An 18,353-nucleotide genomic window follows, 5' to 3' on the forward strand; every position below is an offset into this window, starting at 1 on the left:
GCAAGTCTGGGGTTCAACTCCAGGATTTGAAAGGGAGTGTACCGTAATGAGTACAGATGGACCAGTGATTCTCAACTAGGGCGCCTCAACACCCCGATCCTTTTAAGGGCGCTGTGGGTGCCACACAATATTTAGCACTGTAGTTGTTCAAACACTTACATAATTTGCAAGATAAACCCAGAGATTTCAAATAGGAAGCCAGAGTGCCAAAACTATTTTGACCTGCTGTGGTCTTTCTGAGATCTTTGCAATGGAAGAACTGCTTTATTATTTTTCTGTAGTCAAGAAATGAGTGAAATGTAGTCAATAAATGAATGAAGATCTAAAAGCTGGCATTTCCTGAGGGATGCCTTGAGTATTCAAAAGGTGAGAACGACCCGGACACTTAGCACTGGTGCAACAGGAAGCAGGAATGGAGGGCAGTCCCTCCACGGGGAGGTACAGGGGTGCACGCATGTGCATGCATGACTAGCATACACATAATCTTTTAGCAATAATGCAGGCAACCTCTAGCAAACTTCCATGCCCAGGCCAGCTAAGGCTTTCAAAACATGGCCACATTGGGGCAGAAACCCATGAAGACAGCAAAAGGCACATCCTTGACAGCCGGCCATCCCTCTGCCAACCTCAAGTTGCTGCCAACAAAGTATGGGGGCGCTAGAACTTCTCAGCATTATGGCTGTACAGAACAAAGCAACATTTTTTCCCCCAGCTCCACTCTAGGAAACAGCCAAAACATTTGTGTATAAACTCCCTGGAAGTATTTCATCCGGAGGCAGACAGCAGATAGGGAAGGATTGGACATAAACAAGTGAGACCTGGCATAGTTCTGAATCACTGACCTGATTCACTTCTGTTAAAGCCTTCTGCAACTGAACGCACCCTGAGGGCAGTGTCTTTACACAGCAAACATTAGCAAACTTACGTGCAGACATTATTACCCATGAGGCTGCTAGCAACATCAGTCTCACTCACATATCACTGGACTTATTTTGAAGCAGTAATGTGGCCTCCCAGGTCTTCCTTAGAAGTGATTCTCTAGGGGCGAACATAATTCATTTCCATGAACCATTCAACAATTAATCTGTCTGTTGAGATCATCAGTCAGGGGGCCAATTGCTAACTATTATGATAGGGTTTTTTAATGCCATGCCAGCCTGTTCACTATCTGACTTTTGGATGCAGGATACCCACTGAGACAGCCCATAGGTTTCCACTGGGTCAGATCCTATCACAGGTGTTTCTCTTGGAAAACAGCTACATTTGGGATCACAAAATCACCTTAAATTATATCATGGAATAAAATCTGAAGGGGAAATGTTTTAAATATCTTGTATTGTGGTTTTATGTTAGATCAATGATTCTCAACCCGCACCCCAGGCCATGATGGCCTTTGCAGGGTGCAACAGGCAGAGAGGAGATAAGCAAGATAAGGTGGTAAGTGCAGGCTCACTTCTAGCCCACTCACTATAGCATAGGTTCTACCCTGCTAGCTGCTCCTCCTCCTTCTCAGCCCCTCTCCAAGCAGAAAAGCACTATAAATCAATTTGCTTTCGAAACAGGGTCCTGCTCAATTCACAGAAGTGATGGAGGGGCGCCTTGAGTCTAAAGAGGTTGAGAACTACTGTACTGGGCATTACACCGAAGAGAAGTCCTCGACAGCCTCATTTACAATGTTAATCACAAATTTGCATTAGGATTACTTAATGATATAATCAAGGTTCATCATAAATAAAGGAAGTGTTTCAGGCCACAATTATTCAAACTGAAATGATGGCTCAGGAAGGAAAGACATTCTGTCATACATGGCAAAGGAGAGAACTCACCCTAATCATGACCAAAATATAGCCACTTATGGGGTGGGGAAGTAGCTAACTGCACTTCTGGCACAATACATGACAACGTGGGGAGGAGAAATTCTGGCAAAGAACCACATGGCACACTAATTTAGAGCCCTCTGAGCAGGTGAGCATCCATCAGGAGAGGATATAGGACCTCAATGCCTTGGCTAATGTCTCTAGGAAGAAACTGTTTTTACCTCTGTTTGAAGGATTTAGCTGACTGTTGCTACAGTGCTACAACTCCAGGGAGTCAAGATGCACTGATCCAGACTGCTAAGCATAGCTTTTGGTTATCTCTATCCCTGTGCCCTGCCAGGGTGTGCTGTCATCCCTTAAGTCTGAGTATCTTCAGTGGAGGGAAAGCTGCACAATTGCTCCTCCAAATTCACAGGCGGCAGCAATGACAAAAACGCCATTAGGCGGTGATGAAAGCCAAAGGTGGACATCTTCTGACCTGCATGGAGAGGACAAGACAGCCTGTAGGACATGGAGGCAGAACAACCAGCAAAGTGAGTACACGGGTGGAGGGGGCTGGACCTGATGATCTCAAGAGGTCCCTTCAAGCCCCTAACATCTATGCATCTGTGACCCATGTTTGAAGAGAGATTGCCTATTTCAGCTGCCCAGGCTTTATGTTTCTAGCAGCCTCCTCTCCTGGCTGGCCATTCCAGGCAAGCAATGCTCTTGGACATGCATTTCTCTGACAACTTCTGAGTGTAGCCAGGGTCAGAGGAAAAAGCTATGGCTTAAATTATATATGGAAGCTAGTGGGCGGGGGGATTTTAGGTCTTCAGTAAAAACTAAAAGAAGGTCCTAGGCATAAATATGCTCCCTTCCCTTAGTCTTGAGGCTTTAAACAAGAGAATAGGAAGTAAAGGGGTGGAGAGGAAAGAGAAACCTTGTTTCCATAAGAGTGCTTCTTTCCTGCCTAAAACAAAGTCTGCAGATCACTGGGTTAATCAAGTGCCTCATACCTTAACCTGCAACTAGGATGCCAATGTAGATGATCTTTCTTCTGAAGTTTCATTCTCTCATCAGCTCCAAGACCTCACATAGCTGCTGTCCTAAAGAAGTGAGATGTACATTGATCAGAAGGAACACCCACCCAGCACCGTATTCACACTATATGTGGACGCCAGGTTCAAACTCACCGAGGATAGGGCATTTTCAAGGAGCCTCAGCTCAGCCATACGCTAGCACAGGAGAAGAGGCCATATAAGCCTCTTGCTCCCATTAGAGTATGGTGCAAGCCATTTTAAACAAACATACACTGGGAAAATCAGCCCCTACTCAGGGCTTTGAGATTCCTCTTAAGTAGAGCGTTAAATATGCAAAGACGGCAGATAAGTCTTTCTGGAAAGAACACAACTAAACTGTTTTTAAATGATCAGCTGTGGCGTCCTCCTACTATTAAACAGTGATATTGGCACTATCAATATGAATGTGTCAGCAGGTGAGTCATGGCATGTGCAGTTTGCTTCATGTGAATTCTTCCTGCTACTGCAACACAGAGCGGAGCCATGCCTTGCGCACAGTGACGTTCTTCTTCCTCCTGGACGTTTCAGCTCCTTTGCCTCATGCCTTCAGCTTACCCACTGGATGTTTCAATCTGCTGGCCAAAAAGATCTCCGCTCTTCCTCTATTGATTTTTTCACTCCTCACTAATGACAAAACAGACAAAACACGGTGTTTGCATGGCAAAATGTATTAGAACAGCCCCCCGACAGAAGATCGTTAAACCTGAACAACCAGACAGAATATTTTATCAATAAGTTGCAGAAGACATGGGAGGAGGGCTGAATCATCAAGAAAAGCCAGCCCTGGGGCACGCACAGAAAAAAAGAACCAGCAACTGAAAATGACTCAGGCCCCAAGGCGTACCTTTTCTGAATGTACTTATGAAACAGAAAACACCAGGATCAAACCATGCCTCCTGAAGTCCAGTTACCCAAAAGGACAGGCTGATCAATTCATTCTTTGATCTGGTTTCTCTTTACGGGGGAACATTTAATTTCTAATCACACCTGTCCTATCAGGGTCTGTAGGAAGGCTCTCTCCCTAGAAGTATCCTACTGCAAACAATTTAGTGTCTCCTCAATGAGCCAGTTTGCAGGACCAGTGAGAAAATCTGCCACTGCATTAACAACAAACACGGCAGAGGTGCTCCGAGGCTAAGCTGTCTGTAGAAAACTTGCACAGACGTTTTAAAAGGCAGCGGAAAGAAATCACACCAAGGAAGTCTGTTTTCTTCCACTGCTGCTCCACATTACTCACAGCAAGGGAAAGAGTCCCTTGTGCTACAAGGTGAGAAGTTTCGTAGCAAAATGTTAGTCGGGCAAAAGGAACTGGCTTGGAGCACATTGTTTACTGTAGAAAACAAAAGCATCAGTCCAGCCACATCAAAAGAAAGGTACAAACATGAACAAAAGATAGGAGCTGTCAGGAATTATCGTTCATGCACACAACAATAGGGAGGAAGTCCAACGGCTCTTTAGGTTTGTGTTTAAAAGGGCAGCAGCACTAAACGTGGGAGGCTGGGCAATGGAAAATTCACTATTAATAAAGTTACACAGAAGAAAGCACTGGGGTGAACAATGCTGATTTATCCCACTGAGAGGGAGAAACAGGACCTCGCTGGCATCTTACGGCCCATTACCGATTCTTGGTTATTAAAAGTGATTTGCCTTTACGCATGAAACAGTTTTGAAAGCCCTCCTGGGAAACACGATTCTGTCTTGGAAGAGTAACAATTCTCTACCGCCCTGGGCTCACGTCTCATTACACCCCAGCCTGCTCAGGGGCCAGAGCACATCCTACAAAAGGCACGTCTGCAAGAGGGCTGAGGTTTTGCTTCTTGTACAAGTGAAGGAGTAGAAAGAGACTCTGGTGGCCTGGCTGTCTAAATCTCTGTTCAGACAATTATTTTGGTATGGCTGGGATTTGATTGCAACATCAGTGCCATGCTGGGTCCTGCTTAGGTGGGTTTTCAGCTATTTGACATCTAAATAAATAACCTTATGATACTGATGTTGTGCATGCAATGGAGGAAATGGCAGCAAAGACCAACTCATAGCTTTAGGCGCTAGCATTCGCTGCGGCGCTGACGAGGACGGCCTCACCTGGTTCTTCAATTAGAGGGCACACCTTGAGAACAGCAAATGAAACCTAGCAACACACCAGGACATGTCTCCGAGCAATGGCAAAGGGCAGAAGAAAAAGCGAATCAAGAATCAAACACCTTAGGGCTTGGAGGTGGGAAAACCTTCAAAAGGAGAGGTAACACGAGACAGATGTCTGCCAAGAACAACTGCATTAAGCCTGCTTGCTCAAGCTATGTCAGCACACACCGGAAGCTTTCTGGGCTTTGAATGCAGGCTTTGACGAAATAAACCTATAACAAACAGAGAAAGCCAATAGAGTTAAGAACCCACAGATGGCAACATCCTTCAGGAGGAGGGAAAGAAATGGGAGGAGATGCTGACTCCGTTCCAACGGCATGGCAATAGCATGCCCTTGGGAGAAGGGGATGGGTAGCTGGTTATTAGCTCTTACAAGCAAAGTCAGAAGTCTGGCTCAACGCTTGCTACGATACCAAAGGCATTCACAACTTCTCACCCCTACTGCTACCACTTCAGATCAATCACTTCCCAGATGTTCACTGCCATTTAGTAAGCTCTGGTTGGTCAAATGAAATGAGTCGGTGGTTTCAGTCCAAGCCAAATTTCTAGAGGACTGGGACTTCTTTCATTAAAAGCAGTCCCATTTTATGGACACTATCAGCAGCAGGCAGTGAGAGACGTGATGGGCCCTCAGAGTTGGACTCTCTCCCCAGTAGTTTCAAAGACTTTGTTGGAACAATGCCTACAAGCTGGCATTATGGGCACCTAGCAGTTTTTATTATTTTACCAGCACAAAGCCACAACATCGCATTAGTGACACTAGTGTTACTAGCTACAGAGGCACTATTTTTTTTTTTTTATAAGCCCTATTTTTTTCAGGGCTTAAATGTCCTCCTTAACCCCTTACCCCACCCCCACCCCCTCCAAAACAGCAAGCCAAAAACATATTAATGACTATCCACAGGCTAAGAACTTTTTTTTGTTTCTATTAAAATGAGGGTATTTTTGGCAAGTTGGCTACTGAGTATGGGCACTGCCTTATTTCCCTCTCATTATGGCAGCATGCGGTACAGCACCGGATAAATCTGCAGAAGCTTGTGATTTAAAAAGTCATAGACACGCCAGGTTTATTTCAAGCAATTTACACGTTGCCGCATTAACAGAATTGAGGGCAACTAATTTATGAGTTGTCCTGCTCATCCCCTTTCTTCAACGGGTGAAAACAGAAGTGTTTCCAACCGGTCACAGAATCCTTGCACATCTGGATTAATGACTGGATCACAACTCGGGCTTCAAGGCTTCAGCAGTGGCCTGCAGGAGTCGGAAAGAAAACACTCCGCCCTTTGACATGCATTCAGCTGGAGGTATTTTATTCTTCTCCCACCTTTTATTCTACAGCATCAGATTAGCTACCGCTGGGAACGTGTCACAAGATGGCATGAATCAATGCTTTTCGGCAGTACAGAGCATCCTCTTTCTAGGTTTCACTGGTGGACCCTGTGCCGAGAGCTCGCAGCAACTTCAGGGGTGGCAGAAAATCAGTGGGAGGGACTGTGGTAGGACTGCCCCTTTCTACACCAGGAGGCACCTCTTAAAGACCCATTCCCTCAGACCTTGATGATATTTGGTCTGCCACATTCTCTGGTTGTGACAGTTTAGATTAAAACAGGTGGAAGAAAGGCCCGTGCAGTGCAAGCAAACTGATGGTCTCCTGGCTTTCAGCTATTTTTTAGATATATCTGAGTTTCATAATCTGTTTCTTAAGTACAGTAGAGGAGCAGTCAGTTCAGAAGTTTTTCTTGGCCATATGAATATAAAGAGCCAAGAGAATTGGTTGACATGGGCTTGGAATCATTACAGATGCCAGAGATATAGGGGAAGGGGAACATGGAAAGAGGAAGGGAGGGGTGGCCAGGAAGTGAGAGATGAGTAAGATATCTGCATCAAATAAGTTAAACAATAATCATCAACCTCTGCGTAGTTGATGATTCATCTCCCAAATTCTCCATTACTGACACTGGACAACTGGCAGAGCGAGCGCCTGGAAGCAGACACTGCCAAAAGTACCAAACCTCTTCCCACCATTAAGTCCCTTTTTCCTCCTGGAAAGCCATTTCCCATTGGCTTATGGCTGCCCTGCTAGGTTATTATATTTTTTTTCAGAAAGCTGAAGTCTGCACAACTAGGAAAAACACTGCTGGATTAAGAGCATTGTGAAAGTGTGTATACACATGAAAGATAACTCATTAACAGCTTTTATTAGGCATATGTATGGGAACTGCATTCCTCAAATGAATTGCAGTTTACCAAGTGTAACTGTTAAAAGAGGTTCTGGGTTGGTCCACTAACCTGCCTCCAAGACAGCATTAGAGCTACCGAGGAGGGTAAAGAAGTACTTTCACTGCAATACAAATGATTCACTTCTATCTTATACCCAGTTGTAGTTTTTCTACCTCATTAAACATACTTCAGAGCACAAAATGAACAGATACAGGAGTAAGGAACATGTTCTCCACTTCCAGGACACTAATAACACCGTAGAATGGACTACACCTTATTCTGAGGAAGGACAGGTAGACTAGTGAACCGCTGGGCTGATCCAGTAGAGCTAAAATTTGCCAGGCATCAGGTAAAAGGATGGTCACTTGTCAGACCCATAAAAAGTCTTTTTCATTACAACAGATGTTGTTGTTTAATTGGGTTTAATTGATTCTTCAGGTTAAACCTGAACTAGTCACAGATTCACAGAAGTTTAGGGCTGGAAGGGACCTTGTGAGGTCATCAGGTCCAAACCCCCTGGCTAGTCTGGCTAGGAAAGACTGCTAGGGTCAAATAAACCCTGCAAGGTGTATGTCCAGTCTCCTTTTGAAGATCTCCAGGGTAGATGCCTGCACCACCCCTGCTGTGAGTCTATTCCAGAGTCTGGTCTCACAAACTGTGAAGAAGCATTTCCTTATATCCGGCCTGAAACCTTCTTCTAGGAGTTTATGACCATTGCTTCTGGTTTTCCTCTGGGGCGCTTTGGTGAATACTTGTTCACCTAGCCCCTGATGCTCTCCCTGATATATTTATAAGCTGCCACCAAATCCCCCCCAAAGCCTTCTCTTTTGTAGGCTGAAGTCCCATATCTGTCAGCCTTTCCTCATATGGCTTGCTCTTCGGGCCTCTAATCATACGAGTGGCTCTTCTCTGGACTCTTTCAAGCTTATCCACAAGTGTGGCACCCAGAACTGGATGCAGCTGCAGCCTCACCAATGCCAAGTAGAGCAGGAGAACTTCATTAGTTTGTTAGAGATGCATTGCTTGATGTATGCCAGTGTATTGTTTGCTCTGCTAACTGTAGCATCACACTAGTGGCTCATTCATTTTATGGTCAATTATGATCCCCAGGTCCCTTCTGGATGTGGTGCTAGCTAGCGTAGCACCACCAAACCTGCAAGTTTGTTGTGGATTTTGCCTCCCCAGATGGAGCACTTCACACTTCTCAGTGCTGAACAGCATCTGGTTCTGTTCGGCCCATCTAACTAAGCTACCTCTGCCTGGATTATCAGCCTTCCCTGATATGTGGTCACACTTCCCAAAGCTTAGTGTCATTGGCAAACTTTGCCCGTGTGCTTTTCACCCCCACTCCAGATCATTAATGCAGATGTTGAAAAGCACTGGTCCAAGTACTAAACCCTGAGGGACCCCACTGGCCAGGGCAACACAGATCTGTCTATTAGTACTCTCTGGGTCCGAACCCACAGCCAGTTTCCCACCTATCTGACCACTGAGTTGTTGAGCCCATAGTCCCCTAGTTTTACTTTGAGTCTCGTGGGGCACCAAGTCAAAGGCTTTCCTAAAGTCCAAGTAAATGACATTGACCTTACCTCCCTTATCCAGGTGGCAAGTAACCTAGTCTCTACCAGGTTGTTGGTAAAGACAGCTATAAACTGAAACAAGAAAGTTAATTCAGAAGGATCAGAAGCTGCTATGTCTGGTGATTCCTGTGTTGCTGAGTGTCTTGGTTGCTCACATTCCAATAAGAAGATATTTTAATCCCCCCCGACTCGCAGCAACTTTGACCGTCAGTTCAAAGCAAACTATTTCCAGGATGTTAAGTTCACAGAGAAGCAGGCTTTCTTCTCAAACCTCATACCCATACTCACAGGATTGCAGTGAGCTGAAGTGTCATCTCTGGTGCTAAAGCAGCATCTTCTGTCACTGGAGAAAAATGGAGTTTAAAGTAAAATGCACATATCATTAATTCAGCAAAGCTAGAGATGGAGCTATCAGCAGCCCGCCATCTGCTCTGCTTCCATTTAGTGGCGCACTTTCAATCCTGCCATTCAATGCGTCTTTAGAAAAAGATTACTGGTTAGGTCTGGATTGATGACCTCCAGGATGCAGCCGTCTTCGCCCGTGAAGGAAAACAACACACTGGTTAGGACACTCACTTTAATTGGCAGCATCAAAGGATGATCTAGAAGTGGCAGTGGAGACTATTGCTTTACAAGTGCTAACTCAGCTCTGTAAGACGTGCCAAATAGCTCACACTTCCCATCTGCCAGCAGGTAGCACTTTTTATTGCCCAGATGCAAGTACTCTCTAAACATACAACCTGCCTCCCTACCACCACAAAGTAAGTCTTTTAAACTCACAGAACAGAAGATTCCAATCTAAAACTTTGCCCTCCAGGGCACGGCTCCTTTACAGCATCTGCCTCTGTTCTAAACTATAGCACTAGGTACCTAACCAGGGTACAATTCCCACTTCCCTTATAGACAGGGCAAAGTTAACATGTTATCTGCCACTGTCAGTTAGAAGTCAAAATCCCAACAGAGCTGCTGACTTGGTTCCTACTAGCAAGGTAAGTCAATAGCAGAGCCACATTATCACCACCATCCTTCCACAACATATCTGCCATACTAGAATCCTTCCAGCTCTGTAGTCTCCCAGACTATACAAAACCCAATATTTCAAGTATTATTTAGGCAATACACTGTCTAGAGCTTGTAAACATGAAATCCTAAAAAATCTTACATGCCTGCTGATCTATTAATCTTCTTTCCATAACCCAGAGGGAATGGATGGGAGAGATTACACTGAGATAAGAATGGTCAGAGATCAACTGGAAAAAGCTGATCTATAGAACCTGAAAAAAAATAAATAAATCAGGATTTAATGCAGTTAAAAAAAAAAAAAGTTCAGATAGAACTACTGACCTCACAAAAAGGGTATTTCTCGAAACAGGTGGTGGAGTTTAAGTTATTCTTCCCACCTACATCAAACAGTATTTTACTGGTTTGTTGGCTGACCCTGCACAGGTCACTCCTACTATATATTTACCTTGTGATTCTCTCTCTCACTTGAGGATTGCTGAATGATAAGGGTTTATATAAAACACCTAAGTGCGGGTGAAATTTAAGAAACTGGAATGACCTTGAAAGAAATGGAATTCTAGACATCTCAGCTGTTAACTGCAGCAGGACTTATACAAGCAGAGAAGTCCCTAAAAAGTGACAACCAATGTCATGTCCAAATTAATTAAACCCCCCCCCAGAAGCTTGAGATTAAAGATGTTTCCATGATTTCACTTAAATCCTACGGAGAAATGTATTAAACCTTCCTTGGCAGTCCGTGCCACCAAGATAGCACAAAATTGAAGATGAAATTATGGATTTGTTTTCCACAGGTCAAGCTGAGGGCAATACAAAAACCCCACAGAATACTCCACAAGATTTGAGCTTTTCCATTTTTATAATCAAGTTTTAGCAACCTGGGTAAGAAAGCTTATACAATAAAATTATCAATTGACAGCATCCTTTTTGCAACAGTGGGGGTAAGCAGTAACTCCAATGCACACTTCACAGTTTGTGTCACCATCTACCACACAGATACAGACATGCCACAGCTTTTATGTCTCCACTACTTTTTGACAATCTGGTATCCAAGCTCACTCCATGGTGATGGGACAGTTTCTCTCTGCAGCTCTCTCCAAACGGTGCATTCTGAGTTCACATCTACAGTGTAAGACGTCTAGAGAGTACAGGTTCTGCACAGGAATCTCCATCTCTGCAAGAGACTAGTAAGACTGACCACATTTCACTTTAACAAAGCTTCAATGCTTTTAACACTTGATCACAGAACTAGAAACGTACATGGGTATGCACAAAGGTTACAGATGTGAGCATCACTGAGGGAAAAAGGAGCCTGCATTTATACATGTAGATTGTTACTCACATCTCAGCTATGCCTGTGTGCAGAAACATTGATCAGACCTCTGCTTTGGTTTCTTTGAAGCAGAGTGAGTAAGTGTTGGGGGAGACGGAGTCACAGGGAAGCAGCCTTTAAAAGACTGTCTGGGATGCAAGGGAACAACACTGGTATGTCCCCCCTGTACTTGGTTTAAACCAGACTTCCAATAGGGAGAAGAACCCCACGCCACATCAGCATTGTTAATGCCATAAAGCTAAAGTTTACAAGCTGACACCGTACACTGCTTCCCCGCAGCACAGTGACCGGTTATTCCTGAATAGAGAAACAGAAACTCCTTTTCATGAAGGTCACAGTCCCATGTGCACGTAGACAGAATGGCTGCACGCAACCCTGCTCACTCCTTTAATGGGAGCTGTGGTCCATTTGGGGGGGAAAAAGAGTCTTGTCTTTTTGTACTGAGGGAATCAGAGTGATCCCCTCCCCTATTTCCAAGGACAATGCCTTTATTTCAGCCCGGAAACCCAGGTCAAGGTCCATTGCACTTGTCATTGCTTTGCTTTTTTCACTATGGTGCCAACAGCAGAGATGACTGTGGTTTTGGAGCCACTGGCACTGGTTGTTACTGTGACAACAGCAGGCAGTGTTGCGGTGGTGGTGAGGATGGTGGGCTGAGCTATTGTTGTTACTGGTATGGCTGAGTCCCACTTGCTCTTCCTTTTCTGCGCATCTGTGCATTTGGTTAAAACAGAAAGATAAGCGTTACTGTTAACTGGCAGGGATCTTTTAATGGCACCTTCCTCCCCACATCCTGCCTATTTCCTCACTTCTTCCTGGAGCAAAATGTCACTTTAGATCAGATGCACTAGGAAAAGCCCAAACGGAATGTCAAAACCTGGAGAGCAAAATTAAGGAATCTACACTTGACCGCTGACCTCTAGTCACATGACAAATTTACTCACTGCCCAAATTATGTCTGCTTTCTGACAGAACACAACGATCCCCCCAGTGCATAATACCAGGGTATGGGGCAAAGAACTACTTACTTGGAGATCTTATCACACTTCACATTTTAAGAGTCATTCTCCAGATTGCAACATGCTTTAAACTGCACCTTCTCTTCCCCACCTCCACTCATCTTTCCAAGGCTTTCGGGAAAGACCTGTCCTAACAGAGCTCAGCAAACACATACAGGAACTCATTTCTTTAACCCCTGACAAATCTTCTACTCAAGAAAATGCCAGGTCTTTATACCAGATGATTGATCAAGCTTCTCCCTAATCTCAGTGCCTCACTTCTACCAACCCCTGACAAACCTTTTTTTCCTGCAGACAAAAAAAGACAAGGAGAAGTAAGGGAACTTTTAGGGTTTTGATGTAGCAAAAGCAATTCCAAAATTACAAAAAAAATACAAGTTTGAAGTAAAACGTGCCTTTACCTCCAACAGCAGTGCTGGCTGTTGTGGTTGTAGTAGATGAAGCATTTGTTGTGGTACCCTTCTTAGTGCCAGTCACAAACTCAATCTAGAAAGGAGGAGGGGATAAAAGGAAAGAATAAGATGTTATCTATTTATCCGTACCCTCTCTTACCTTATTGTAAAACTCTCCTTTAGATCCAGGAGGTTGTGAGTTATGAACACATGTATTAGACTACTCCAGTTGACAATATTATGTGGGAGATGAATACACAGCCCTGAATTCAAGCTCTCTTAAGTATATCAAGAGTTATAACCACTATGACCTGAAATACTGAGATCTTTGAGTAGATGCAGAGAATCATCACATTTCTGAATGCTCCACAGAAATCAAGTTTTTGTTCTGACTGGATAGAACAAGGACAGGTCTTGGTCAGTGTAAACATGTTCTTACAATTACATGTTTCTTCAAGAAACACTAGGAAAATAAGAACTGTTCTAAAATGCATGTTCTTACATGCATGGCTGGAAGAGAGTAGATCACAAAAACAGCTTGGTAACAAGAACTACAATAGCCTGTGATTATGTATGGGGATATGGTCAAAGGTGACTATTTCTGTGCAAAAAGCAGAACAAGAGATAATCAAAGAGAAATGGCTAACAATGTTAGCCATCTGATATACCACTTGCCTGTATCACTCTACAAGTGTGAAGGGGAGAGAATCTCATCAACCCTTTGGATGGGATTTCTTAAGGCCAGTCACTAATCCAAGTGTATTACTCCTGGGAAAATAAAAATCTTCCAATACGTGGGGCATGTGGATGTTCTTAGTGATTCAATTTCCTGTCATGATATTTGCAGATATAGATACGTTGAGATGGGTCTCAATATTTTTGGAATGTGATAACAGCAAATGGCAATATTAGAAAGAGAGAATAGAATCGAGTTACTCACTCACAGTATGAAATGGGAGGGAAATTAATCTAAATTAGGTTGTGCGACCAAGGCAAAATGTCAAGGACTATGGAGATAATAGTTCTTTATCCAGTATCTTGCCTCTATTTGGAATGAAAGGGGCAGTTTTGGGTGTTCTGATTCAAGACTAGTGACAAAACTGGCAGGAACTCAAGGGAATTAATGGCCCAAAGGAACTGACCTATAAGGAAAGGCTAAAAGCTAAATCTGCACATCTTGGCGAAGGCATGATTATGGGGAGGAATAAGCAATCATCTAAAAATATTCAGCAGTCCCTGGTTCATGAGGGAGCAGGAAAGCGACAGAATGAAATTTAGTAAACAAGAAATTACGGCTAGAGATTAAACTTTGCATTTCCAGTTTCTGAATAGCTACCTTAGTGCGCTCCTTCTTAGCCTTTTCCAATTTGTCCATTTCAATCTTCTGGGCTTTGGCTAAAAAAAAGGTCAAAAGATTCAGCAAAATCTGTAAGTCTGCAACTCTACCATATTCCCCATCTCTGAAATGAAGAATATAAAACCAGCAAAAATTGCTATAAATGTTTTTACTTTCCATCAAGTAACCGTTTTTGAAATTTTTACTGCCACCAATTCTGAATATCAAAACAATAATTTTAAGAGAGGGGTTTTCCAAACTGGCAGAACATCAAAGTCATCTATCTGTCTAATTAAAAGCAGAGCAATGCCTCATGGCAGGCATGTTCCGACTTTCTCTTCCTTCAAATGGATGTTGGATTAAAACAGGTGTTTAAAGTTCAGCATGATCCAGTAGTAATTATGAGGTAACAGCATGGGGAGACCAGAAAGATGAATTACCTAGTGCTTCATAGTAGGAATCCTCTGACCATCCATGAGGGTCAAACATGTCCTAAAAGAAAAGTCATCTTTGGATTACGTTGGTATCTCAAAAGGAAATATATAAATGGTTTAAGTATGACTATATTTGTATATGAATCATATATAAATGCACCTCAATGAAAAGAAGTTCTGTGGGTAAGATCACTACCACTGTTCTTGCTTCTCCTTTACATCTCAGTGATCCACAGAAAAGCTGGGACAAATGACAGCGATGCTTATGGAAGCCACATGTTCTTTTGAAATGCCCTTTTTAAGCATGAATTGATAAACATTGTTTAAGATGTTCTGGTTGAAGGAGCCAGACATACACCTGTCTGGCTTCTTTGAGAAGTCTCTACTTGTAGCTTGGAACCATTAGCATAACTGTTATTTTCTAGCTGACAATTTGCTTTACTTGTCCTGGCTATGCCAATTCCACGACAGACAGACTGTTTCTTCCCCCAGTGTGACATTAGCTACCCAAACTTGAGCTTTATGACAGGGCCCAGAGCGTGCCCAGGAAATAAAGTTTTAGCTCTACCATTGCAAACCCTATGATTAGTTGCTCCAGCTGTGAAATTCAAAGTTCATATGGCAAGACTTCAGCTACGAGGGCTCAGTATTGCACAAAGCATGGTGTACTTTAACTCAACTATCTTGATCAACTCTTTTCACAAGTAGTCCTGATGCAGGAAGAACTCCGCCAAGAAAGGAGACAGAAAATTCACAGACCCATCCTGATTCTCCCATTAAATCTTTCACTCAACTTACTTTTGGATAGTTTGTCCCCAGTTCATCAATTGAACAAAACTGGATCAGCTTTTCATAGATGCTGAAATGGAAAAACTGGAGTTAGTTTTGCTTTCCTTGTTCCTCTTCTCAAATGTGATCATTTTGGATTTGCTGGCAAAGAAACAGACATTTCTATATATGGGGACAGCCACAGAATTGCAGCCTGAAAAGTCACACTTTGAGGACCCTTAACCTCCAGCATAATTGGCACAACAAATTGCAAGCCACGGTCCTCCCCCACTGCTCCCAAGGATGGCTCATCTCCCACCTCCCAGCCCAAAACAGAACTCTCATATCCACAGCTCCATGCTTATTGCTTTTAAAATCTGAGCCTAAAGGTTGGCTCACTCTCATCTATACACATCTCTGAAGTAACATGAACCTCGTTTCTACACAATATTTTCCTAAGTTGTCACCCGCTTCATGAGCAAGAGACCGTTGCTGCTTAAAATTCCATTTCCAAAATGATCTAAACATCAGGGAGGACGTATCCTGGGATCTGTTCTCACATGGGGCTATAGCCTCAAGGGACAGCTCACCTGGGGTTGCGAAACTCCTTCTTCCTCTGAATGATGTAGTTCATGTCCATGCCCTCTTTCATTTTTCTTTCATACAGCTTCTGTATTTTGTCCTGGGTAAGAGGGCAAAAGAGTTAAGAGCCACTGCAACAAAAAAAAGTACCACGACAGCTGGCGAGATGACACATACATACAGGTGAAGAGAAAAACCAACCAAGCCCAGTCCTGCTATCCAACTTAGGAAAGTGACACGGGAACAAAGGCTAGAGGGGTGAAGACACACAACTGGAAGAGGGCAGAAGTCCCTGAATGCATGAGTTCAGTAGCCTTCCTTATAACCACAGCTACTTAGAGTGACTTATAAAGCTGGGGCTAAGCAACTCAATGAGATTCAGAGTTCGCACAAAATTTGCCTTACTAGGTTACTGAGAGATTTGGTGAAATCCCAGGGGACTGATCTGGTAATCAAAGCAGCCACCAGTGCTCTGCCTGAAAGCCCCTGAAACATAAATCATGCAGGTACTGGGAGGAGTTAAAGCTAGGGGGCACCAAGATGTAGGTTGATATCAACAGCTCTGGCTCAGCATATAGCATTTGTACTAAACAGCATAGTCAACTCTTATTCGTTTGGGTCTCACACATGCAACTAAACAGAATTGCTGCTAGGCTACGCAGAGACACAGCTCAGTGCCAGGCTTGTGAAATGCAAGGCAGGGAGAGCCAATTTCTGCTGGAAATCTGACTAAGTCGTCCTGTTCAAACAGTGTTATCTGCAGGCACTGTCACTGCTGCCCACTGCCAGGCAAACGTTCTCGATAACTACACACTTGCAAACAAGTCTTTGGCCACAGGTAGAGCTGATTAGGCAAAAGCAACTACCTCTGTTGGAATCATGCAGCTGCACAATACTGGGAATACTCCAATAAAGCAAAAATCCCTTGGGAAAGACAACTGAAAGAGATGCAGGTGGGAAATGCTGAACACAGTCTGCTGTCAAGGACATTGATGATGTGAAGCAAAGAATTGCATGCATTTTGTTCATCGTGGAAGCAATATTAAGGGAGGAAGCAGGGAGCTACCTAGGATAGAAGGAAGTACTTTCAACCCTGTACAAACTGGGAAAGATAGTTTTGTTAAGTTTTAAACAGCAACTGGTATTTGAATCTTCATTCTAAAGTGAATTTATCTGGGACACAAGCACTTTGAGAAGCTCCATATGTGGCTGTTACAGGAAGCAACAGTCAGAAGCCCTTACAACAGCAAGATTCCAGTTTTTGGCTGAAACTCAAGATTGAAGCTGGGCAGCAAGATTATATTCCTTTCTCTGCAATCGACTTTCCCAAGGACCTTTAGCTTCCCAGTATCCCTCCTGTATGTAAAACAGGGAAAACCTGTGCAGCACAAGTTCATGAATGGGGTACAAGTTTGCTGCTGTACATGAACACCCTTGTATGCAAAAATCAACCATATTCTAGTAACATCAGCTCAGAAACTGATATTTACTCAATAAATATTACTCAGATATGTGGGGAGCCAGAGGAAAAGCAAGGGCAATGTTGGACCCCTGCTAAACCAGATGGGGCAACTGACAACTGATGCCCAGGAAAAAGCCAACCTATTAAATAGGTACTTTGCATCAGTCTTTCATCAGTCCCATGGGACGCCCATGCCTGCTATGGGACAGGGAGATCCGGGTGATGGGGATCCCCTACCCTCCATAAATGCTGACCTCGTGAAGGAACACCTTGAGAAGCTGGATAACTTCAAGTCAGCCGGCCCTGACAGTCTGCACCCCAGGGTACTCAAGGAGCTGGCGAGCATCATAGCCCAGCCCCTGGCACAGATCTTTGAAAACTCCTGGTGCTCTGGTGTAGTGCCCGAAGACTGGAAGAAGGCCAATGTGGTGCCAATCTTCAAGAAAGGGAGGAGAGTGGATCCGGCTAACGACAGGCCCATTAGCCTGACTTCTATCCTGGGGAAGATCTTAGAAAAGTTTATTAAGGAGGCCATCCTTGAGGGACTGGCCCAGGCTAACATACTAAGGGATAGCCAGCACGGGTTTGTTGCGGGTAGGTCTTGTTTGACCAATCTCATTTCCTTCTATGACCAGGTGACCTATCACCTGGACAAGGGAGAAGAGATTGATGTCATATATCTTGACTTCAAAAAAGCTTTTGATCTGGTATCCCATGATCACCTCTTGGCCAAACTGCCCAGTTGTGGCCTTGGCTCCACCACGATCCGCTGGCTGGGAAACTGGCTCCGTGGTCGGACCCAGAGGGTTGTAATCGATGGCAGTCACTCATCGTGGTGCCCTGTGACCAGTGGGGTCCCTCAAGGCTCTGTCCTTGGACCCATATTGTTCAACATCTTCATTAATGATGTGGACATTGGAGTCAGGAGTGGACTGGCCAAGTTCGCTGATGACACCAAACTTTGGGGCAAAGCATCCACGCCAGAAGATAGGCGGGTGATCCAGGCTGACCTGGACAAGCTCAGCAAATGGGCAGACGAGAACCTGATGGTGTTTAACACCGAAAAATCCAAGGTTCTCCACCTTGGGAGGAAAAACCTGCAGCACCCTTATAGGCTTGGCAGTGCTACGCTGGATAGCACTACAGAAGAAAGAGACTTGGGGGTCATCATTGACCACAAGATGAAC

At 44.0% G+C, this 18,353-nt stretch overlaps 1 protein-coding gene across 4 annotated transcripts in view; it reads right to left on the bottom strand.

The window, feature by feature from the left end:
* Window positions 1-10,680: 10,680 nt before the first annotated feature.
* The window catches only part of SAP30BP (SAP30 binding protein), a 51,764-nt gene continuing 44,091 nt past the window's right edge, over window positions 10,681-18,353 (bottom strand). For 2 of the 4 annotated variants that reach the window (XM_090061331.1, XM_090061329.1), the window contains 6 exons: window positions 15,713-15,804; window positions 15,153-15,213; window positions 14,361-14,412; window positions 13,921-13,979; window positions 12,594-12,678; window positions 10,681-11,885 (listed from right to left, as the gene is read on the bottom strand). In XM_090061331.1, the coding sequence (XP_089917457.1) occupies window positions 11,704-11,885; window positions 12,594-12,678; window positions 13,921-13,979; window positions 14,361-14,412; window positions 15,153-15,213; window positions 15,713-15,804 (531 nt within the window). In that variant the 3' untranslated portion in view covers window positions 10,681-11,703. Of the gene's footprint in view, window positions 11,886-12,587; window positions 12,679-13,920; window positions 13,980-14,360; window positions 14,413-15,152; window positions 15,214-15,712; window positions 15,805-18,353 lie in introns of all 4 variants that reach the window. The other 2 variants (XM_090061330.1, XM_090061328.1) reach the window with 1 other exon arrangement.

Source organism: Crocodylus siamensis, chromosome 8, assembly GCF_052110815.1.
Source record: "Crocodylus siamensis isolate JL-2025a chromosome 8, ASM5211081v1, whole genome shotgun sequence".
In the NCBI taxonomy this organism is placed as follows: domain Eukaryota; kingdom Metazoa; phylum Chordata; order Crocodylia; family Crocodylidae; genus Crocodylus; species Crocodylus siamensis.